Raw genomic sequence first — 25,197 nt, 5'->3', positions numbered from 1 at the left:
CACAGTGAGACCTACATTTTTACAACAGGAAATCTAAATTTTTCAAATTAATTTTCTGAAATATACTGAGTTTGCAAACAAATCTCAATACTTTTATCCAGCCTTAAACAATTTAATTTAAACTTACAAATTTTAAAAAAAACTTATACTGACCCTTCAAATATCCTTTAACCAGCCCCTGTATTGTTTTCCTTGACCAGTTTGCTACTAAAGAAATATCAGGATGCAAGCAGCATAATGTTTTCCGATTTTTGAGAGTTGCATGTCAGAGAGGCCAATCTGCATCGGGCAAGGTGGGCGCGCTGGAACACTGCAATCAGCTCCCAGTGGGGGCAGTGGAAAATTATGCAAGGAATTCATTCAATATCCAGTGTGAACTATATTCACCATCCCAGGACTGGTAAAAACAAATAGGATTTAGGACGTTGATATAGGCCGGGATTTTCCGGGCAGGGAAAATTTGGGGAGCCAGCCAAAAGTCCATTGGTTTCAGTGGGACCAGAAAATCCTAATTTCCCATTCCTGATGTCAATGTACTTTATGCTTCTCCTGAAATATCAATATTCTCCTGCTGAGATATGTAGCAGTAACCTCAATTGGATTGATGGTATCATATTTAACATGTTTTGTGTTCAGGATCTTATGTATAACCGTTGAATTGTGCAGCGGGTGACTAGCTGGATTGTACTACCTGATCTTACTTTTCTGTAATTATACAATGATTTATATCATTGATTTTGATGTATCCAACTTGCAGTATCCTATTTAAAACATATCCTGAACACTTAGACTGTAAGTAAAGCAAAGTAAATATATTTAAGTTATGGTTGCATTGAATTTTCAGCTTCCACCAAAATCATTTTGACCAAAATCTCTACTCAGTTCCTCCACACCACATAATGCTGCTCAACCAATGTCCCTCCTCCTCAACTCTAAATAACCTTTACATCATTTGAAATGTCCTGTAATCAAATTTAACCAATTTGAAAATAATTTCTTATTCTTGAAGTATATATTAGACATAACTTATACTTTACTTAAAATGTCAATAGCTGATGCTTCTGTGTAATTAATCTTGTCATCCAAAATGGACTGGTCGACAAAAGCAAAGCCTGCTGCTGACCTAACTTCTCTGAGCCAAGGATTTCCACAGTAACTTCATTGCAGTGTTAATGTAAGCCTACTTGTGACACTGATAAACTTTATGTACTCACCACAAAGATGACAACATGAAATTAATCTGAAAGGTAAGCCTGCATGCAGTCACAGTCAAACATATTTGCGTCGAGCAGAAGAGTGAGCAGGTTAGCTTCCTTGGAAACCGCCTCTAGGAGGGCAGCTGCACTTTTGTTTGACAGTTCATCAGGCCATTCCCCGACATGGAGAACTGGAGGAAGGTCAGAGATTTAATGCTTGGTTTCCCATCTAGCTATATTACATGCTCAGTCTGCATAGATTTCAAAGGAAATGGCTACGGAGGTGGTCAACTCTCTTCAGAAGATTACAACTAACTAGCTTCAGGGGATTTACTATTCTGTAAACTATTTTGGCCACGGAGAGGATTAGAGTGAAATCAACCTTGTCTCGTTAGAGCACTGATCAGTCCTCCTTTCGGGAAGTAGGAAAAAAAACACGATGTGGCAGCGGGTGTAAGATTATAGTATCCAGTACACACAAGGAATTTCATTACTATGGTGCTGGGTCATACAACTGATTAGATATTAAGCAGTAATGGTAAACTCCTGATCATCAAGGTAGTGGGGTCTGCTTGTGGGGAAGAATCCAAGAAAAAAATCTAGTACAGACCCAAATTCTGTAACCCCCTTTTAAAACCAGGGGTGCTGAATCGAATTGCATGCTTTTAGTCCATGTTATAATCAATTACACCACAAACTAGGGGTGAAATTGAGAACATTCCTTGTGCACGATTCAACAATTATAAATTAGATCCTGAACTCAAGCAAGTTAAATATGATACTTCCAGTCCAATTGAAATGACAGTGGTACATTACTCAGCAGGAGAATGAGCAGTTGATATTTTGGGAGTAGCATATCGACTACTAGTAAAGTAAATCAACTTCAAGAATTAGGAATTAAAGTTGTTTACGTTTGATTTTCACAAACGATTAATTGTCCTGTACATCGAGAGCAGCATTTTCAGTAAAACTAAAAATACAACAATAACCATGAAAATTTCTTGCAGCTATTTTCTTAATACCTGTTAGAGTGCATTCAGGAGACATGCGAAACACCCATCTGCTCTTGTTCAATTAACAATAAAGTTAACCTCTTTTTTTCAAGAAAAGCAGGCACAGTCCTGCTGCAGATTAATGAAGCAAGGAAACACGCTCAGTCTAACAGCACTGCTGCAGAAAATAGAAGAGGATGGGAAAAAGTCATAAACGTTTAGAAGAGAAGGCCAAAATGACTGCTGGCAAAACAAAGAACAGAGAAGGACTTGTTTGCTGTCTGTCTCAGAAACAAGACAGTATTTCCCACAAAACCTGAAAATTGTCTCTGTCAAGATGAAAGCTAAACGAATGTCCAACAAGATAACCATCTATAACAGCTTTAACTCTTAAAGCATGTGGGTAAAAATGGTTTTTGTTCTATGGGGAGTGTGCTCATATTGCATTCTAAACCACAATTAATCTTGCAAGTTAGAGGCAGGTGTTCCTTCATGTCAGATGTGAATAATGCTGAAACAGCCTCTGGTACCACAAAAATTAACTTGGAGAAAGGTGAAAGATAACAGTCTTATAGCATATCAAATTACTATGTTAATATGTTGCAAGTGTATTTTTGTTTCATGCATTTTGCATTGTCAAAGCTCGAAATACAATGAAGTGTAGGTTCCGTATAGATTTCATTATCTATTGTTAAGGCAAAACTAATTTACTCATGCAAATCAGCAGTTATAAGACACTTGTTGGTTTCAGTCAAGGTTTAACAAATTCCTTTATCTTTATTTTCCTTTATAGTGTTAATGCCTCACAAAGCAAAAGTACCAGGATGACCCCAATTCAACACATCTAGACTTTCCAAAATTCCTTTCAGTTGAGTCACACCTTCCACACGTTCTATTCTCAAAAACTTGGTTTTGCTAAATGTGGAAAATCCTCATTGCGTATCATGCAAATTGTGCCATTTCAGAGGTGGTGTAGGAAAAGAGAGACCTGGGATTCCATTCACTATTCTTTTAAGGTGGCGAACAAATTGATGAGTGTGTTACAACAGTGATTACACTTCAAAGGTTTTTAATTGGTTGCAAAGTGCTTCGAGACTTCCAGTGGTTATGAAAGGTGCTATATTAATACAAGTTTTTTTTTAAAAAGACATACAATCTATATAGATAAATGGAGCCACTGCTCAGACCTCAGCTAGATTATTGTGTCCAATTCAAATATCACACTTTAAAGATGGATATCAAGAACTTTATTAGGATGTTACCAGGGTAAAGGACTTCAGTTATGTGACAAGATTAGAAAAAATTGGGTTGTGCTCTTTAGAGGAGAGAAGGTTAAAGGGAGATTTTGAGTGTATATGAGGAGAAACTGTTTCCATTGGAAGCCAAAGGCCACCAATTTAAGATAATTGGGAGAAGAACCAGAAGTAAGGTGAGGAGAATGTGTTTTAGGCAGCAAATTGTTATGGTGGAAGCAGAGTCAAAATAACATTCAAACTGCATCTTATGGTAAAGAGTAAACGTGTGGGACAAATTGCAAATCACTTCCAAAAGAGACATGATGAGCCAAATGGCCTCCTTTCATAATGCATGATTCAATGAAAAAGGAGCATTTTCTCTGCACAGCTAAAAACTAGACACTTTGGGGAGAATGTTAACTCCCAAGTACAGGTGAGTTGGAGCATGAATATTTGTGATTTTTAGTGGTGGAGCACACCTCAACTCTAACACGCCCATTTCTGGATTTAACAGAGGCACATTTGGATACTGGTAAGAAACCCAAGCTGAAATCAGGTTTAATAGTTCGATGTGGGTAGGTGCTTATTGCTGAAATAATATCCTTAGGACATGTTTGCGTGCTCTTTTTAAAATTGTTTTTAGACTTGGCTCCAAACATTACTGCAGCTGCAGGGGTTTCTTAGGGCTTGAGAAACACGTGAGAATGAACAGCTCTCCAGGTGAGAATTTAAAATGGTCATTGCCCCATCTCAACAAAATCTCACTAATTGCAGTTGCTGTCTCAGTTCCCCGTCAAATGTTTGGCTCAGACTTCAGTTCGTCCTTACAGCAGTGATAACTATAGCCATACAATGAACTGAAGAGTTATACTAAATTTTACATTGCATATTTCACCTTAAAGCAGCCAAAAGCTTCATGCTCTGCCTGTAAGTTTTAATACTAAGTGATTTCTTTCACACATTAAAGAAATTAAAACTGATTTGTAATCCTACAGATACCAAACTGGTGGCAATCAAATGGCATAATGAATTAAAAGTATCAAAAATACTTGAACTTATTAAAGGATAATAGCAAACGATTAGTGGTTTCAAAACCTTAGTGGATTCCAATGTGGCTTTATATATGAAAAGGATGACTCATTTATAAGCACTGCAAAAGTACACATTATACAAAATTATCATCACTTTAGCACTTGTTCTGAAATGTTATTACAGGTTATAGTGCAACAATATCATTTTTTTCCAAAACAAAAATTATTCCAATAGTGTGAATTAAGATTACGAAGTGCGAGTTTAATGCGGAGAGAAAAAATTAAAAAATTTGAATAAAGCAACTCTGAATTAATAACAATAAGTATAATTTGAGCATTTGGCCAGAAACTTTGTGGAATGCCCAATCATATTCCTGCCCAGGTTTGGAAAATCAGACCAAAAACCCAAATTAGAACCCAGCATAGAATTTAGTCTCCTCACGTAGTAGATGATGGAGAGGCCCTGAAAAAGCTTCAGAGTAGGGCCATGAATGTGATACATAGTTTAAAAAACAGGGTTTCAGAAAGCACTTGGACAGCTGCATTTAAAAAAAAAGCACTGATTGCAGAGAGATTTGTTGGAAATACCTAAAATAACACAAGGCTTTCTGAATTAGGTAGAAATAGGGACCATGCATACAAATTATGCAAGCACATTACCAAGTTAGATATCAGAGGACTGCTCTTCCTTTGCACAGAAAGTCATTGTAATGTATTAGCATGGATAGAGGATTGGTTAACTAACAGAAAGCAAAGAGTGGGGGTAAATGGGTGTTTTTCTGATTGGCGATCAGTGACTAGTGGTGTGTCTCAGCGATCAGTGTTGGGACCACAATTGTTTACGATTTACATAGATGATTTGGAGTTGGGGACCAAGTGTGGTGTCAAAATTCACAGATGACAGTAAGATGAGTGGCAGAGCAAAGTGTGCAGAGGACGCTGAAAGTCTGCAAAGGGATATAGATAGTCTAAGTGAGTAGGCGAGGGTCTGGCAGATGGAGTACAATGTTGGTAAATGTGAGATCATCCATTTTGGTAGGAATAACAGCAAAAATTGACTATTATTTAAATGATAAAATTGCAGTATGCTGTTGTGCAGAGGGACCTGGGTGTCCTTGTGCAAGAATCAAAAGGAGTTGGCTTGCAGGTAATTAAGAAGGCAAATGGAATTTTGTCCTTTATTGCTAGAGGGATGGAATTTAAAAACAATGAGATTATGTTGCAGCTGTACAAGGTGCTGGTGAGGCCACACCTGGAGTACAGTGTACAGTTTTGGTCTCCTCACTTGAGAAAGGATATACTGGCACTCTAGGGGGTGCAGAGGAGATTCACTAGGTTGATTCCGGAGTTGAGAGGGTTGGCTTATGAGGAGGGACTGAGTAGACTGGGGCTATACTCATTGGAATTCAGAAGAATGAGGGGAGATCTTATAGAAACATATAAGATTATGAAGGGAATAGATAAGATAGAAGCAGGGAAGTTGTTTCCACTGGCGGGTGAAACTAGAACTAGGGAGCATGGCCTCAAAATAAGGGGGAGCAGATTTAGGACTGAGTTGAGGAGGAACTTCTTCGCACAAAGGGTTGTGAATCTGTGGAATTCCCCACCCAGTGAAGCAGTTGAGGCTACCTCATTGAATGTTTTTAAGGCAAGGATAGATAAATTTTTGAACAGTAAAGGAATTAAAGGTTATGGTGAGCGAGTGGGTAAATGGAACTGAGTCCATGAAAAGATCAGCCATGATCTTATTGAATGGCGGAGCAGGCTCGAGGGGCCAGATAGCCTACTCCTGATGTTCTTATTACAATACTGCCAGCTTGTGCACAAAGAGCAGATCCACCTGTAACATTCTCAATGGAGCTAAACTGAGATATAGCGCAGGCCGGTGTTCTCACATACACAAACTACAGGAAATTCTTCTGATTGGGTTTGGAAGGGTGGTTATACAGCAATTTCCCAGAATTCCTTTCCCCAAAATGGCCTATATATTTTGCTCTTCCCATTAGATTGCATGGCTGGTGGTATGTATGGAGATTGAGGGTTCTAGCACTAAGTTGCAACATGGCTGTTGGATAGGCTTAAATGGACCAGTCTTTTCCCATCCATCCATTTTGTATGGTCATGTATTTCCTGTCCTGAGTGCCACCTCTCTTCCACTTTCTTCCGTCGGGAAAAAGGTACAAAAGTCTGAGGACACGTATCAAATGACTCAAGAACAGCTTCTTCCCTGCTGCCATCAGACTTTTGAATGGACCTACCTCGCAATAAGTTGATGTTTCTCTACGCCCTAGCTATGACACTAACACTACAGTCTGCATTCTCTCGTTTCCTTCTCTATGAATGGTATGCTTTGTCTGTATAGCGCACAAGAAACAATACTTTTCACTGTATGCTAATACATGTGACAATAATAAATCAAATCAAACAATTATGGGTCACTGGCTGATAGTTATACTCCTGGAACCATATTGATGTCAGAGTGTTGCTAGACTATTTTGTAGATCAATTTTCATAAACTTTGACACCAATATCTGCAATATTAAGGTTGCCTAAAGTCTTTTCAAAAAGTTCAATAACACCTTTGGTTATTGGGACAAACCGTTTGGGCCAAAACATTTTGCTAGAGCTACTGCCGTTATTCTAGGGAAGAAAGCACAAGCCAGAAAAATTAATTCAGTCCACAACAGCAAAATGTTACAGCAGCTTCACAGTTTTCAGCCCACTCACGTGGCATCCAAGAGAATTAACTCTAGTCATCAAAAACTCACATTTTTGAATTACTATGCATTAAGGTTCCACAGAAGTGTATAATTTCCCTTTATCAACTTTGAGAATTCAACAATTCTCCCCATATGTTACATGTGTGTGTCTGTGTATGTGCGGGGATTGGGGGGGAGGGGGGGGGGGGGCGTTGGGCGGCGGGAGTCACCATTCAGAACACAACCCCGCATTTCAACCATAAGATGTACAGTAATTTAAGTCCCTCAAAATGCTACAAACTACACAAAACCAATGGAGAATTAAATTGGCTTTATGAAATAATTGCCACTTGTCCGTCAAGTGGATAGTCCTTAAAGCCTGGTAGATTTGGGGTGGAAGCATTTGGATGCAGTAAAATTAGCTTCCCTTTTGAAAATACATCAGAGCAGAAACTTCAGGCTTATTTTCCCAACACCAGACAAATGATAAATAATCACAGGATAGTACAGCACTGGCTGATAGTTCAGAGGCCATTGAAGGGACAATTCTGTAAGTCTCACTCCCCATTCTTTCCCATATCATTGCAACTTGCTTTCCGTTTTCCCTATTCACTTTTAAAGACAACTACACAATCTGTATCCAACACTCTAACAGGCAGTGCATTCTACATCCTAACCGCTCATTACATAAGATCTTTCCCCTCTGGTTCTTGTACCAAAACACCTTACATTTATGTTCCTTGGTTACCAGCCCTTCAGCCACTAGACACAGTTTTACTTCGTTTACTGTCTAAATGCTTCATTACTTTAATCACTGCTACCAAATCCCCCTTATTATTTATTCGTGCATGGAACATTGCTGACAAGGCTGAACTATTTGTTGCCCAGCCCTAATTGGCCATGACAAGGCAGGGTTGAGCCATCTTAGTGACCTGCTGCAGCCCAATGAAAACATTCCAAACTAGTAATGATGAAGGAAGGTTGATATATTTCCAAGTCAGCTGAAAATAGGTAAATACAAGCTGCAGCTCCTTCTGTTACTTTGAGATAAATCGCGGAGCTCCATGCCTAACAGTGGGTGGGACTATGGGTGTATTTATATCACATGAACTGTGTTGGTTCAAGGAGGCAATTCACCACCACCACATTATCAAGGGCAATTAGGGACAGACAAAGATACTGGCACAACCAGTGATGCCCACATCCCATGAAGGAATAATAAAAAAACCTCACCATCCAGACCATCATAAACAGAGTTGAAGATGTTCTGCAAACGTGCCATTTTTAGTTAAGACTGTGCTGGAGGAACTAGGGTTAGATATGAGCTGTGCAGCTGGGACCGAGGCTAAATCCTATGTGAAGAGAAACTGAAATCAAGTGTCAGAAAGACAGAGATTTGAAGGACTTTGTGACAGAGACTGATGACTTATATGCTGAGTGGACTGCCAAGCCAATTAGTATGATCGGATTTAGTTGTATCTGCCGTTAAATGTATAATTTATAATTGACCACAATTTCCTTGTTAATTCATAATTAACTTATATCGAGTCTGGTTTTAGAGTATAGGTGGTTACCGAAGATAGTATTTAGTATTTGCTTTGGTTGACTTTTGTATAGCAAAACTATTTTATTTTAAACCATGGAATCTTGTGCTTCATTCTTTCAGCAACTAACTGGGATTTTGAATTTGAGATCATAGCACTTGCCGTTGACCTGCTGTTATGGCTGGTCCAGTTAAGTTTCTTGTCAACCATGACCTCCAGAATGTTCATGGCAGGAGTTCAGCAAGGTGGTTAAAAGGAGTTAAATATCAAGCAAAGTGGTTAGATTCTCTTTTGTTGGAGATGGACCATGTCTGGCACTCAATACCAATATACATGTGACAATAATAAATCAAATCAAATGTGGCATAAATATTAATTGTCATTTATAAACCCAAGCCTGATTGTTATCCAGGTCTTATTGAACGCAGGTATGAATGATGTCTGAGGAGTTATCTTCTCTGCCCCAAGAAGAATATACATTTAAGAAAATTCCTGTGTATGACAAGCAATGTCATGTAGGGCTGCCACTTACTTTATGCCCATATTTAAGCAAGCTTCTTCAGGAAACATTCTATTCTCCACCGCAACTTCTGCCAAGAGCAAGTGGTGGATCAACATCAACAAACCATTCAATCCTCAAATGAGCTCCAATTGCTGACTGATTCAATGGTAGTCTTCAAGCTCCATGAGGCTGTGGATGCCGCTGACTCTTGGGGTAGCTGACATGCGAACTTCCTTGTGTGAAATAACCATAAATTCTGACAAATAAGCCATCACTACCATGTCTTAATTAAAAAAAACAGTAGCATTGAAAGTATAATCACAACAGTGACCATAGCTATCAACTGCTCCAAATGACTATAGTGCTGTTCTGCTTTGAATACCAATATGTGAAATTGTACATCCCTTTGAAAAAAGTGGTGAAATGCCTAACCGCTATTTCTTCACTGGTTGATGAGATCTGAAAATACAGCTCATCGTAAGTCAGAATTATAAAGTGCACCTTTTTTAAAAAAATCTATTTTCAATGCACAACCTTGTCAAAGACACAGGTAACCATCATTCACAACATATTTCAGTACCCTTTCATATTTAGATATTCTCCATTCCTACTTTAATATTGTCAATTCATACTTTATGCATGACTCACCTAATCAAAACTTGCCATCAAAATTACATTTTTTGTCATAACTTGCGCACAAATCAAAAGAAACTCGAATATAATAATTAGAGGCAAATTCCCAAAATCTCAACCAGGAGTTGCCTCAGTGTCATAATGATGAATTTTAATGTTCTGTATAGTAGGGTAGATGTTATAGTCAACTACATCATGCTGAAACAGTGTTACACCAATTCTTTTCTCCACTTCAATATAAATGTTAACCCATTGAACAAACAGAAAGATAATGCAAGGCTAAATTTGTGAAGTTTATGGTCCTGGCATATAGCCTCATTTGATAAGAACATAGATCTGAGAACTGGGCACAAAAGTGCCCAAATTGTGACCGATCCTAATTACTGAAAACTGAGCTCTGTGAATCGGGTACATTAATCTGCACACCCAGTTATCTGATTCATGTTCTGATTGAGCAAACGTTCACTTTTGATACAAGTTCATTCACATGGCAACTCTGGTGACAATAATTTCTGCTGCATTTTGTTACTCAAATTATTCATTATTTTACTCAGATGGGGAAAATAAACCGCCTGCCAATGTAGAAATGTTTATGGTGCTAAAATATTGCACCAGTAATTGCCTATACTCAAGGAAGTTGAGATACTAACAACATATTAAATCAGCAAACCATTTTTGCGCTTATTGGTTCTCTAATTGTAAAGGAATTTCTAAACCATTTTAATGAATTCACAATTGATGGAATTATCAAGTGATTAAATAATTATTACAACTATTAATAACTGGCACAAAATAGCATCATGATTCCATCATACTCCAGCTTTTGTGTTTGTGCTTTTACACTACTGCAGTGCAAAATCTAATGGCACCAGTATAGAACATGGTTATCACCATGGTGAGTCTAATTTACCATACTTGAATTTTCTGTTGCCTGGAGAAGACACATGAGAGAGATCACACCCCAGACCATGTACTTGGTTACATTCCAATACTTATATTATGTGAATACATTTGCAGGAGCTTCATTTCCTGAAGGGTGGATTTATTTTTCTGTGCAGGTCTGTTTTAACAGTAATGGGAGAAGTTGCCCCATAATCAGTTCAATGCAAACATAAAGGTAAAAATAAGGTAATTATCCAGCAGTATTCTTGCTGCAATATTGAAAATATCAATTTAGGTAGATGTCATTACTGCCATTCAACACCGTTGGAAAGTAACACGGCTGAAAACAGATGTAAACAGATGAAAAATACTGCTATTAACACATTCTGCTATCGTATTTTTATGCCAGTATCAGCAACCATTAACATTCTCTTTGTCTTGTGCCCATAACATCTTTGTCCAATCTCTCCTATAGTTCCCAACTATCCCTGACCTTCTACTCTGCTCCACCCCATCCCCCTTAAACACAGTCTCAAATCCATCACATTTCTCCCTCTCTTTAACTCTGAGGAAGTGTTATACGGACTAGAAGCGTTAATTTCTCTCTCCACAGATGCTACCCGATCTGTTATGCCTTTCCAGCATTTTCTGTCTTTGTTTCAGATTCCAGCATCCACAGTAACTTACTTTTATTTTAGTGCTTAATTCACCATCACTTCTCTGCCAAAAATGCCTAAGTTGAAGTAGTATCTCTCCAAAGGGATTTTCATTTGTCTCTTTCTTGCTTTCCTTTTCCTTCTTGGTGTTACCAAAACTCACTATCACAGCTAAATTTCCTTCCTCCATGACTGTCTCCATCCCACATGGATTCCAACTGAAGTTCCATCCCTCAATGTTTCGAATCCAGACAAGATTAGTAGTGCCTCCTGGACATACAACGGTCCTCTGACTGTTCTCGCTGCAACCTGAGATCCAAACTCAGTGCTTTGAGCTGCTGGCTTTAAGTACACACTCAACCTATCCCTCTCCAGCAGCACTATTCCAAAGCTGTCTTTGTCCCCAGGTCCATTTCATTCTTCATCTCATCCGACACCCGAATAAGTAGCTTTCTCTCTTCCTTTCAGATGGTAAGGAATGCAAGCTACAACAACTTACTGATACCAATGCCCATGGGGGACCCCAACACCTTCCCATCCCTCAGACCCCAGCCATTGCCGTGTCTTCACCATAGTCTTGGACTTTGCCCTCTCTAAAGCTAAACGTTCTGTACTCAGCAAACGACTCAATTTCATCCCATCTCAATGAATTTTGGGCTCAGCACGATGCTGGACTCTTCTTTCATCACCTTCATCTCAGTGTTCACTTCTTTGGGCAGGAGTCCTACACTGTTCAGTGGATCCTTTCAGCCACCTCCAGTATTGTCCTACTACTGTATCCTTCCCTCTGGCCTCCTACCTGCTCTTGATCTCTTCATTGAAAATTGTCAGTGCGACCTCAGCTGTCTCAATTTCTCTATTCATCTCACCCACTCCAACCTGCTCCCTTCTGAACTTTCTGCACTCCATTCTCTCAGGTCCAATCCTGACTTTATCAAATCTGCTGACAAGGGTGGTACTGTTGTTATCTGGCGAACTGCCCTCTATCATAGAGGCTGAGCACCAACTCTCAGACACTTCCTCCCACATGCCACGGACCATGGTTCCACCGCTGAACATCAAGCCATTGTTTCCAGGATGGTCACTGATCTCATCTCCTCTGGAGAACTTCCCTTCACAGCCTGCACATCCCACTTCTAGCTCCTACACAAGTTCGACAGACTGTCCCAGTAGATCCATCTTTGCAGCCTGCTCCTGCCGCACTGAACTAAATTTCTTCCCATCTTGACTCTATTCTCTCTCCTTGTTCAGCCTCTTCCCACCTATGTTTGTGATTCCGCCGATGTCCCCTTCACTATGGACATTCAATCCCTCTACACCACCCCCCACCAGGATAGTCTGAGAGCTCTCCATTTCTTCCCTGAACAGAGGTCCGAACAATCCACATCCACCACTCTCCTCCACCAGGCTGAACTTGTTCTCACTGAACAATTTCTCCTTTAACTGCTCTCACTTTCTGCAAATAAAAAGGTGTTGCCTTGGTTATCTGCACGGGCACCAGTTATGCCAGTCTCTTTTAGGGTACATGGAACATTCCTTGTTCTAGTTCTACTCAGGCCCCCTTCCATAACTCTTTTTCTGGCAAATTGATGACTATATCAGTTACGCTTCAGACTCTCATCTAGAAAAAACTAATTTTGCTTCCAATTTCCACTCCTCTCTCACCTTCACATGGTCCACGTTTGCCCCTTTGTTCCCTTTTCCTGATTCCTTGGTCTCCAATTCTGGTGACAGATTGACTCCCAGCATTCATCACAAGCCCATCAACTCCCACAGCTTACCTTGACTACACCTCCTCACACCCTGCTTCCTGCAAGGCCTCCATTCCATTCTTCCAGTTTCTCCACCTCCGTCACATCTGTTCTGATGTTAACTTCCAAAATGGTGCTTATGATGGGTCTTCCTTTTTCCTGAATCGAAGTTTCCCCCCACCGTGGTTGACAAGGCGCTCAACTATGTCTGACCCATCTCTTGCACTAGTGTCCTCATCCCTTCCCCTCTCTCCCAGAAGCATGATAGTGTCTCCTTTGTCCTCAGTTTTCAGCACACCAGTCTCCGCCTTCAAAGGATCATCCTTCACCAGTTCCGCCAACTCCAGCATGATGCCACCACCAAACACATCTTCCCCCTCACCTCCCTCATCAGTATTCCACAGGGATCACTCCCTCCGTGACAATCTGATGCATTCCTCCATCACTCCCAGCTTCTCATCCCCATCCAATGGCACCTTCCCATGCAACCATAGAAGGTGCAGCACCTACCCTTTATCCCCTCCCTCCTCACTGTCCAAAGCCCCAAACACTCCATTCAGATGAAACAGCAATTCACTTGCACCTATTTCAGTTTAGTATACTATATCTGCTGCTCACAATGTGATCTCCTCTACACTGGCGAGACCAAATGCAGACTGGGCAATCGCTTTGCAGAGTACCTTCTGCAGGCACGTCTACAACCTTCCTGTCGCTTGCCATTTCAACTAGCCACCTTGCTCTCATGCCCACGTGGGTCTGCAGCAATGTTCCAGCGAAGTCCAACCTAAACTGGAGGAACAGTACCTTATTTTCAATAGGCACTTCACTGGATTTAACATCGAGTTCAACAACCTCAGACTCCTCTATCTTGACCACCTTTATAATCTTTTTTAAAATCCCAATGCACCTCCCCCCACAGGGCCATCTATCATTTGTTCTTGAGTATTGCTTTCAGAGAGCACTGACCCTTGTTCTGCTGTTCATGCATACTGCCATTGGACTTATGCCAGTATCAGCACCTTTCTGAGGCTTTAACACGACCATTAACACTCCCTTTGCCATGTTCCATAGCAGTTTTATCCAATCTCTCTTATAGTTCCCATCTATCTTTGACATTCTACTTTGCTCCACCTACTCTTAACCAGCATAAAATCCATCATATTTCTTCCTTTCTTTAACTCTAAAGAGTAAGGACTGGAAAAGTCCTTTACTCTCTTCACAGATGCCGCCAGGCCTGCTGAGTTTACCCAGCATTTTTTGTTTTTATGAAAAATATCAGTGCACAGACACTAACCTACTTGATGGATGGACTAGGATCAACTTACTTTTATTCCTTGTTGTTGGGTAGTTAGGGTGAGTTTGGACTCGTCTAAAAGCAAAACCTCGCAATAAAATTCTTCCTGTGCCGCGCAGAAGCAGCCCATCGCTGCATTGAAACCAGGGAGAGATTAAACCAGTCGTGAAGTCAAATAACTTAGCCCAGTTTCGGTGAAAAGCGATCCGTTTGAAGTTCAGTTAATCAAGTGCATGGGATGATGGCATTGCAGACCGCCACAAGTACCAGCTAGTAACATGTATCATCATCTCTGGAATCCCATCCCTTTTCTGATGAAACTGCCGTCAGATAGTGAAGGCAAGCGGTTATATCCTTGAAATAATGTGTAAGGCAATTCCGTCGAACATACAACTCCGGCGAACTGGGTCTCGAGGTGAAATCTGGAAGAGGAACAATAACGCCCTTAAAGAATATCACACTTTACATAATGCACTGAGCTTTCGTAAATATTATTAAGGAACCAAAATAAATAACAATCCCTTTCAGGATGCTATATTTAGTTTGAAGTACTGTTCTGCCCCTCTTCAGAATAGCAAAGAATCAAATGTAACATTTGCTCAGATGAAAACGAAACAGCTAAATTTATCAGTATTTATAAATTTAAACAGTATTTATCTCCCAGTTATAAAAGCTACATGTTAATAGGCTATTTGAAACATCTGATTAAAAAGCACTGTTATTTGCACGTTAGCCACTAACCTGTGCAGGGGCTGGCTGGCTGGTCCCTCCCCTCACAATGCTCTCCCTCTCACACAAGCTCATTAACAGTGAAGGATGTGCCGGCTTTCTGTGCCCAAATAGCCTAACACAAAGTTACATTGTTCACACGACCTCACCTCCCACTTTCCTCAACCGAAATGCGGCGTTAAACCAGCCGCAGTGGGAGACGAGACAGACAATATCATCCCCGGGTGTGCAGAAAAACCAGAGAGGATCCCGAACTGGGTCCTGGTAAAGAGGAAGCTCACCCTGTCTGCTCCAGGTCACAAACCTTTATTCTGGTTCACACAGCTCCCTCTCTCAGCACTCCCCCTCTCTCTCCAAGCTCTCAGCTCCCCCTTCTCTGAATTCCCTCTCTAGGTTCTGTCTCTCTCTCCCTGCTCCCCCTTTCTCTCACCAAGCTCTCTCTCTCTCTTATCTCCCACAGCTCCCCTTTATCTCTCTAAACTCGCTCGCTCTCAGTCCCCCCTTCTCTCTGCCGATCCCCCTCTCTCTCAGCTCCCTCTCCTTTCTCTCTCTATCTCTGCTCTCTCTCAGCTCTCCCCTCGCTCTAAGCTCCCACGGCTCCCCTTTCTCTCTCTCTGTCTAAGTTCGCTCTCAGTCCCTTTCTCTCTGTCTATGCTCTCTCTCAGCTCCCTCTCTGTGTGCTCTTTCTCTGCTCTCTCTCCAAGTTCTCTCTCCTTTCTCTCTCTGAGCTTTCCTTTCTCTCTTTAAGCTCTCTCTCTAAGTTCTCTCTCTCAGCTCCCCTTTCTCCCTGTCCCTGCTCTCTCTCCTTTCTCTCTGTCCCTGCTCTCTCTCCTTTCTCTCTCTGCTCTCTCTTTCTCAGCTCCCTCTCTCTGTCTCTGCTCTCTCTCCTTTCTCTCTCTCTTTCCCAGCTCCCTCTCTCTGTCTCTGCTCTCTTCCTCAGCTCCCCTTTCTCTCTGTCTCTGCTCTCTCCTCTCTCTCAGCTCCCTCTCTGTCTCTCCTTTCTCTGTGCGTGTCTCTCGGTTACGCAGCTTCTCACATTTCCAGCCACGGTCTATTCCTTTGCTCTCTGTAACCGGTTGCTTACCGAGCCTGTGTGTGGCACCGGGCTGCTTGGCTCGCTTTACCGGGCCGCCGGGTTTGGGCTCCGGTAACCGGGGAAACAGCGCCGTCCCTTCACCCGGAGCGTGCGCGCCCCCGAGCGCCAGCTTGCAGACTGGAGCTTGTAGTTTTTGTTGGACAAAAGATTTCGCATCAGTCATCAATTGTACCCACAATGTCAGCTTCTGTATTGCAGCCAGAGAGCTGGCCCACTGCATCGCCACTATCACATTCCCTACAGATACAAAACTCCGGCTTCACAAAGGGAAAGACCATCATTTTAAAATTGGGCACTTCTGATCTGCAGCTTAAAGCTGTCCATCCTCACTGCTCTCTCACCCAATAATCATTCCATCTGATTGATGTGAAGCGGTATTTTCTGCGCGTTTCGACTTTGTGACCTTCATGCTTAGCAACCTAAAAAAAGTAGCAAAAAATTAACCAGCAGCTACTCTCCAGCTCGAACATGTCTCATTATAAACCATTGACATAAACAAGATGTATGGGCTGTGTAACATAACCTGTCAACTTAATAAATAGCCACTCTCCCTTCTCTGTATTGAAGAAAATTAAACAGAAGCGCATCAACATTTGAAGGGGGAAAATCTAAACATCAAACCTACAAAATCCGTCCTGCATTTCTATGGTGATCCAGGATATACTGTATGGAAGATGGCTGCATTTCTACATTTAAAATGTTTTAATCTTTTATCTTAAAACATAGTTTATTAACCTAAAAAGTAATATTTTGATTTTCAACAGATTAACCAAACCATCTATTTCCCAAAGGTGTTCTGCCAAATCTAACCATCTGCACCAGTTTACAGGGCGACCTAACTGTATGGACAGAGGACTGGCTAACTAACCAGAAATAGAGTTGGGATAATTGGGACTTTTTCAAGATGACAGATTGTAACTCGTAGAGTGGCACAGGAACCAGACCATTAATATACAAATGATATTAATGACTTGGATGAAGGGATTTGTGTTTTGACCAAATTCGCTGACAATATGAAGATAGGTAGGAAAGGAAGTTGTGCGTGGGATGCAAAGCGTCTGCACAGGATATAGATAGGTTACATGAGTGGATAAAATATGAGGTTGTCCAGTTTGACAGCAAGAATAGAAAAGTAGAATATTATTTTGATTTGATTTATTATTGTCACATGTATTAGTATACACTGAAAAGTATTGTTTCTTGCGCGCTATACAGACAAAGCATACCGTTCATAGAAAAGGAAACAAGAGAGTGCAGAATGTAGTGTTACAGTCATAGCCAGGGTGTAGAGAAAGATCAACTTAATGCAAGGTAAGTCCATTCAAAAGTCTGACAGCAGCAGGGAAGAAGCTGTTCTTGAGTCGGTTGGTACGTGACCTCAGACTTTTGTATCTTTTTCCTGAAGGAAGAAGGTGGAAGAGAGAATGTCCGGGGTGCATGGGGTCCTTAATTATGCTGGCTGCTTTGCTGAGGCAGCTGGAAGTGTAGACAGAGTCAATGGATGAGAGGCTGGTTTGCGTGATGGATTGGGCTACATTCACGACCTTTTGTAGTTTCTTGCAGTCTTGGGCAGAGCAGGAGCCATACCAAGCTGTGATACAACCAGAAAGAATGCTTTGTATGGTGCATCTGTAAACGTTGGTGAGAGTCGTAGCTGACATGCCAAATTTCCTTAGTCTTCTGAGAAAGTAGAGGCATTGGTGGGCTTTCTTGACTATAGTGTCGGCATGGGGGGACCAAGACAGGTTGTTGGTGATCTGGACACCTAAAAACTTGAAGCTCTCGATCCTTTCTACTTCATCCCCATTGATGTAGACAGGGGCATGTTCTCCTTTACGCTTCCTGAAGTCGATGACAATCTCCTTCGTTTTGTTGACATTGAGGAAGAGATTATTGTTGCCGCAGCAGTTCACCAGATTCTCTATCTCATTCCTGTACTCTGTCTCGTCATTGTTTGAGATACAACCCACTACCGTGGTGTCGTCAGCAAACTTGAAAATTGAATTGGAGGGGAATTTGGCCGCACAGTCACAGTCATTTATAACAATCTGAGATTCCTATTTGCTTCAAGAAGATGACCATTATCTCGGTACCTAAGAAAAACCAAGCAGCGTGCCTTAATGACTATCAGCCGGTGGCTGAGACGTCCATCATTATGAAGTTCTTCGAAAAGTTAGTCATGCCACGTATCAATTCCAGCCTCCCGGACTACCTGGATCCACTACAGTTTGCCTACCGCCGCAACAGGTCCACATTTCCCTGGCCCTGCACTCAACCCTGGAACACCAAGATAACAAGGACACGTGGCCTGGGCCTTAGAACCTCCCTTGCAACTGGATCCTGAACTTCCTAACTCACAGACCACAATCAGTAAGGATAGGTGACAACAACACCTCCATGATCATCCTCAACACCAGTGCCCCACAAGGCTTTGTTCTCAGCCCCCTACTATACTCCTTATTTAAATGGTGAGCAACTGCAGAATTCTGCTGTACAGGAGTTTGGCTGCCCTTGTACACAAATCACAAAAAATCAGCTTGCAGGTACAGTAAATAATTAGGAAGGCAATAAATGTTGGCCTTTACTGCAAGGGGGGGGTGGGGATGAAGCTTAAAAGTCTTGCTAAAAGTATACAGGTCATTGATGGGATCACAGCCACAATACTGTATACAGTTATGGTCATCTTACTTAAGAAGGAAAATGTCAGCATTGGAAACAGTCCAGGGAAGGTCCACTGGGCTTATTCCTGGGATGAGGGTTTATTTTATGTTTATTTATTAGTAGGCTTAACACTGCAATGAAGTTACTGTGAAAATCCCCGCGTCGCCACACTCCAACGCCTGTTCGGGTACACTGAGGGAGAATTTAGCATAGCCAATGCACCTAACCAGCTCGTCTGTCAGACTGTGAGATGAAATCAGAGCACCCGGAGGAAACCAATGCAGACACAGGGAGAACATGCAGACTCTGCACAGACAGTGACCCAAGTGGTATTCGAACCTGAGTCCCTGGCGCTGTGAGGCAGCAGTGCTAACCTTAGAATAGAATCATAGAATCCCTACGGTGTAGAAGGAGGCCATTCGGCCCATCGAGTCTGCACCAACCACAATCCCACCCAGGCCCTATCCCCATAACCCCACATATTTACCCTGCTAAGCCCCTGACACTAGGGTCAATTTAGCATAGCCAATCAACCTAACCCACACATCATTGGACCATGGGAGGAAACCAGAGCACCTGGAGGAAACCCACGCAGACACGGAGAGAATGTGCAAACTCTACACAGCCAGTGACCCATGCCCGGAATTGAACCCAGGTCCCCGGCGCTGTGAGGCAGCAGTGCTAACCACAGTGCCATTGTGCCACCCTTGGTTTTATCCAAGGAAGAAAGGTTGAATAGGTTGGGCCTAATCACACTGGAGTTTAGAAGAATGTGAAGTGATGATCTTATTAAAACTTGTAAGATTCTGAGGGATTTGACTGGGTAGATGCTGAAGGGATGTTTCATCTTGTGAGGGAATTTAGAACTGGAGGCACAGTTTCAAAATAAGGGGTCTCCCATTTAAGGCAGAGATGAGGAAGAATTCTTTTCTCTCCAATGGTTTTAATGTTTGGAATTCTCTCCCCCACTGACCGGTGAAGGTTGAGTCATTGAATATATTTAAGGCTGAGTTAGTTTGAGATTTAATTGACAAGAAGTCAAGGGTTATGGGGGCTGGCAGGAAATTGGAGTTAAGACCACAGTTCGATCAGCCGTTTCTTGTGCGGTAGATGAACATTGTGATCAACTCCTTGTCATTTCTCTTGCTTTTTCTGTCGTTGTATAGGTTGTCTTGATGTCCTCTGTGGCTGAGGAAGCGCGTTCCCATGACAAGAATGAGGTTTAGTGGTACAATCATCCCTGCATTTCGCTGTCGGTAATGGATTGCTGCTATCTGGTTCCACAATGTCTTTAGTCTTTGCCATGCTGCCTGGGAGTTGCAGCATATCGTCTATGGTTGCATTGTTGACCTGCTTTACTGCCATCGCAACCGGAGGTTGAGGCTTATCGGACTGCTGATCAGTCTCTATTACATCCTCCACTGAAAGTATCATGGTTATCTTCTGGGTGGCTGGCTGGTCTGATGGTTGAAGATTTTCTGACAGCAGTAATGAAAATGGACAAAGCTGCTCTGCAAAGAGAGAAGACAATTCAGAGCTGAAATTGCAATCTGGAAACTTTTTTGTTTGTGTACTCAGGAACTTGCAGTTCTCTTTGTTTATACCCATAAAATGCTGTGTTCTTTGTTTGAAGCCAGAGGTCTTTCAACCATGGTTCTTTGTCCAACAGGACTGTACAGCTCGCTCCTGTATCTAATTTAATATTTGTTAAAGGACCATTAACAGAAATTTCCATGTTCCAAAATGAGAAACAAAGATCTTTGACCTCATCCAAGAAGGATGTCTGTATATCTTCTGGGTTTGCAGACCTTGTGGCTAATCCTTGGGCCTTCTGAGTGTGTTTTGGGTATGGAGGAATGTGATTTCCAGTTATTGGTATGATCCTAGAACCACTGAGGCATGGTATCAAACAAATCTTTGAGCTGATATATACATCATCCGTAACCAGCCTTTCTCTCTACTGTGTGTTTCAGAGCTTTTGCCTTGCACAGTTTGCCATAGTGACCAATCCTGTTGCATTAGAAGCACTGAGCTGAACTTGCAGACATTGATCTTGCCTTTTCCTGAACAAAGAACAAAGAACAGTACAGCACAGGAAACAGGCTCTTCGGCCCTCCAAGCCTGTGCCGCTCCTTGGTCCAACTAGACCAATCGTTTGTATCCCTCCATTCCCAGGTTGCTCATGTGACTATCCAGGTAAGTCTTAAACGATGTCAGCGTGCCTGCCTCCACCACCCTACTTGGCAGCGCATTCCAGGCCCCCACCACCCTCTGTGTAAAAAACATCCCTCTGATATCTGAGTTATACTTCGCCCCTCTCACCTTGAGCCCATGACCCCTCGTGATCGTCACCTCCTGAGGGTTTTTTTTATTCCTCTTTATTGTTTTTGCAAAATTGCTAAAGGAAGGTTTTACATCTGAAACACTAACTTTCCTTTCATCTTTTCAGATGCTGATAGATCGGCTGTACATTTGGAACATTTCCTAATTTTAACAGCTTAAAATTTTCACTGTCTTTCAGAGCAGCGTGGACCAAAACATTATGAATATTCCATATTAATAAGAGAAACATTATAGCTTTTAATCTACTGCTACACAGCACTTGCATAATATGTCATTCAATTGTAACACGAAGAAAAGTAAAACCTGATATGATAAAAGCTTGAGTCACTGGATGAGCTCTCCAGTTCAAATTGCAAGCACAATAGCTATTTAGTTCCAATGATATGATTTAATAGGAAGCTCATTGTCTGTCACAGTGCACTGCAACATCTACTCCTAATAAAAGGTTGGAAGAGAAAGAGTCTGCATTTATGTAGGTCCTTTCAAATCCTCAAGTCGTTTCAAATACTTCACAGCTAATTAATTGTTTTGAAGCATAGTCACAGTTATTTTGCATAGCAAGGGGAAATGCAATGATATAAACAAATAATAACAATAATTTAGAGATGTTCTTGAGGGGTAAATGTTTGCAAGGACACTGAAAGAATTTCCTGCTTTCCTTCCAGTAGTCCCCTGGTATCTTTTATGTCAAACTGATTGGGGATTCAGGCCCTTGGTTTAAGTCTCATTCAATAAATGGCACCTCTGACGAATCAGTGCTCCATCAGTATTGCATTGATAGGTCAAGCAAGGTAACATGCTTAGATTTCTGGAATGTGGCTTGACCCATGACCTTCTGACTCAGTATAAAACCAAAACAACTTTCTGGAAATAAAGCATTGGTATTTATCATACACTGTAGAATAGGTTGGTGTGTATCTTGAGAAAATAACTAATATCTAGATTCAGGTGCCAGTAATAGAGCAAGAGTGTCATCTGAACTCATTGTGTTACTTTCTTATTGTGTTGCCCCCTCAATACATTAGCCATGTGGTACTTTTGTGTTGCAACATGTTACATCTGCAAGCTGCCTGTGTAATTAGCAATCATATTTAATTTGTTTATGTATCAATAACTGATGTTGTTACATCAGTAAGTATATTAGAAGATATTTATTTCTACTTTATATATCTGACAGCAAAATCCTGACATTAATTTACTTCTAAAGGAATTCATTGTATTCAACCTTTTTTCCCTGGCAATTGCAGTTATTTTCTAAGGTAGATATCATGAAATTGCCAAATCTACTAACAATTTATTTAACTGAACACAGGAAATTCACTCACCTCATGTTTGTATGTGTCATTGTTCACACTGTTGACCTTGTGCTCTGACACACATGGTCAGGCATCTCCATTACTTTCTTTTGCTGGATGCAAGTAATCCCCTTAGGAGACATCAGTAATAACAATACAGAATAGTCAGATACAGGACAGCAACTTGCTTGATGACAAAACATATGATGCTAATACCTTCACACCAAGGTGATCTAAACTTAATTTTATCTTTCAGCCTTTATGTTAATTTCTGTAACAGTTCAGTTCCATTTACTTGCCTGATAACAGTGTTGTGATTTATCCAAAACAGAAAAGAGAACAGGGAGTTGAACCAGATGATTTATGTCCTGCAGATTCAAATCACATTGCTTCACAGCTGGTTCTCCACATCCATCAGGAAAAGGGAGATTCAATTCTAAACAGACAATTTAATTGTAGATCAGCTATAAATTCTGGCCAAATGCTAATTTGCAGCTGCGTTTGAATAAGATATCGGTAAATGGCATTCATCCATGTAAGAGAGTGACAGAAGCATCATTAACTCATTTAAGCTTTATAAAATGTCTTTCCTAATGTGTCTTAAAATGTGTTGGAAATATTGTTCTGTATGAGGTGAATGAGTAAAAATTCTTGAAATATTCAGTAGAGTCAATAATTAATAGAAAATTGTTCCAATAAAATTCAATATTAGAGTCATATAATCATGTATCTCATGATTACGTCAACCTTTTAGATGGAAGCCATTACAACCCCTGATCCCTGTTAACCCTCCCCTTTACCACCACCCAAGCCTAGCATATTTTCTCTGTTCTCTGACATATCTTCTTGAGATTCCTGGGGTCGATGGTCTTTGAAAGGTTGCACTTTTCCTCGAAAATGCCACTTTAACTGAGGCAAAGAGCAGAGTACAAAGCTGCAACATTAACAATCACACCACATTGTTTTGACCTGTCAAGCTAGAAGCTTTGCTTTTGTGGCTCATACATACTTCAGGTGTTTAATTACAACACAAACACTAGCAACTGTCTAAAAAATTGCTCCCATTCAGTACACTGGTTACATCATTGACTGTATTCAATAACAAAACATTCCTAAGGTGGAACAATTGCAACAATGTGCTAGTTAATAATGTTATCTTTCTGATGTTTAAACTACACACCTATCCAGATCTCAACACTGAATGATTTGATTTCTTATTTTAACAGTTGTCAGTGTAAAGGCATATTTATGATCATTTTGAATACATTATATAAAATGAGACAATTTGATAAAGTGCATAGCTCATAATGGTGACATCGTAAATCATTTTTCACCAATCACAGTAGCACCAAATATCGTTCAGATTTGACTTGTCATAAATAGAGGATGTTCAAGAATAAACTGAAATTGATAATTTATTAGATCCTAGTCAGTGATATTTATACATAATCTATTGAAGTTGTCTTTTGAATGGTACTCATGCACTCAATACTTAGTACTTCCAGTAGGGGTCACTTCAGTACTTCCCAGCAGGCTTGTTGTCATGCCCGACTGCCTCTTCAACTAAGATTAGCCAACATACTGGACCATGAATTGACTCTTGCCTTTTCCTGGCTTGTGTCGCTCAGAGGTGGAAGCTTTGTGTCATTCTGTGTAATTAGCAATTTCCTGATATAAGGAAATGCAAAATATTTTTGAACTATGTTGATCTCATGTAAGGTCCACCAATCAAATTAGAAGTATGAAATCAGTCGCTGAAAGTAAGCGCGTAGGTACAGCAGGCAGTAAAGAAGGCAAATGGTATGTTGGCCTTCATAGCAAGAGGATTTGACTATAGGAATAGGAATTTTTACTGCAATTGTACAAGGCGTTGTTGATGCCACACCTGGAATATTGTGTGCAGGTGTCCTTATCTGAGGAAGGATGACCTTGCTATAGAGTGAGTGCAGCAAAGATTTACCAGGCTGATTCCTGGGATGGCAGGTCTGTCATATGAGGAGATATTAAGTCGGTTAGAATTGTATTCATTGGAGTTTAGAAGAGTGAGAGGTGTTCTCAAAGAAACTTGTAAAATTCTAACAGGATTAGACAAGGTAGTTTCAAAAAGAATGTTCCCGATGGTGGGGGAGTCCAGAACTCGGAGTCACAGTTTGAGGATAAGGGATAAACCATTTAGAACTGAGGTAAAATGAAATTTCTTCACCCAGAGAGTGGTAAATCTGTGGAATTCACTACCACAGAAGATAGTTGAAGTCAAACATTGTGTGATTTCAAGAAGGAATTAAATATAGCTCTTGGGGCTAAAGGGATCAAGGGATGTGGGGGGAAGACGGGATCAGGATATTGATTTTGTTGATCAGCCATGATCAAAATGAATGGAGGAGCACGCTCAAAGGGCCGAATGGCCTACTCTTGCCTCTATTTTCTATTAAAATAAGAATCCACTGTTGGCTCAGCAATTAAGACAGCAGGTTGTTTATCTGCATACACTAGGAGATTACGTGCTCAGTCATTGGTTAAGGCTAGCTGGTCTCAGCTAAGAAAATGGTAAGAATGTTACAGTTGGCATCAATGTACTCAGATCAGGATAAAAAAGAATGTACAGAATTCCTACACATCATCATTATCCAGTGACCCCTGCTGGTAAGCGTGTGAATG

At 41.0% G+C, this 25,197-nt stretch overlaps 1 protein-coding gene across 2 annotated transcripts in view; it reads right to left on the bottom strand.

The window, feature by feature from the left end:
• epb41l4a (erythrocyte membrane protein band 4.1 like 4A) overlaps nucleotides 1-16,305 on the bottom strand; it is a 207,352-nt gene extending 191,047 nt beyond the window's left edge. The window contains exons 1-2 of one of the 2 annotated variants that reach the window (XM_078214667.1): nucleotides 16,229-16,305; nucleotides 14,447-14,837 (exon numbers count right to left, since the gene is read on the bottom strand). In XM_078214667.1, coding sequence (XP_078070793.1) covers nucleotides 14,447-14,545 — 99 coding nt within the window. In that variant the 5' untranslated portion in view covers nucleotides 14,546-14,837; nucleotides 16,229-16,305. Of the gene's footprint in view, nucleotides 1-14,446; nucleotides 14,838-15,156; nucleotides 15,690-16,228 lie in introns of those variants that run through there. The other variant, XM_078214668.1, reaches the window with a different exon arrangement.
• Nucleotides 16,306-25,197: the final 8,892 nt, after the last annotated feature.

Source organism: Mustelus asterias, chromosome 6 (assembly GCF_964213995.1).
Source record: "Mustelus asterias chromosome 6, sMusAst1.hap1.1, whole genome shotgun sequence".
Lineage (NCBI taxonomy): Eukaryota > Metazoa > Chordata > Chondrichthyes > Carcharhiniformes > Triakidae > Mustelus > Mustelus asterias.
This window is presented reverse-complemented; position numbering and strand designations above follow the sequence as displayed.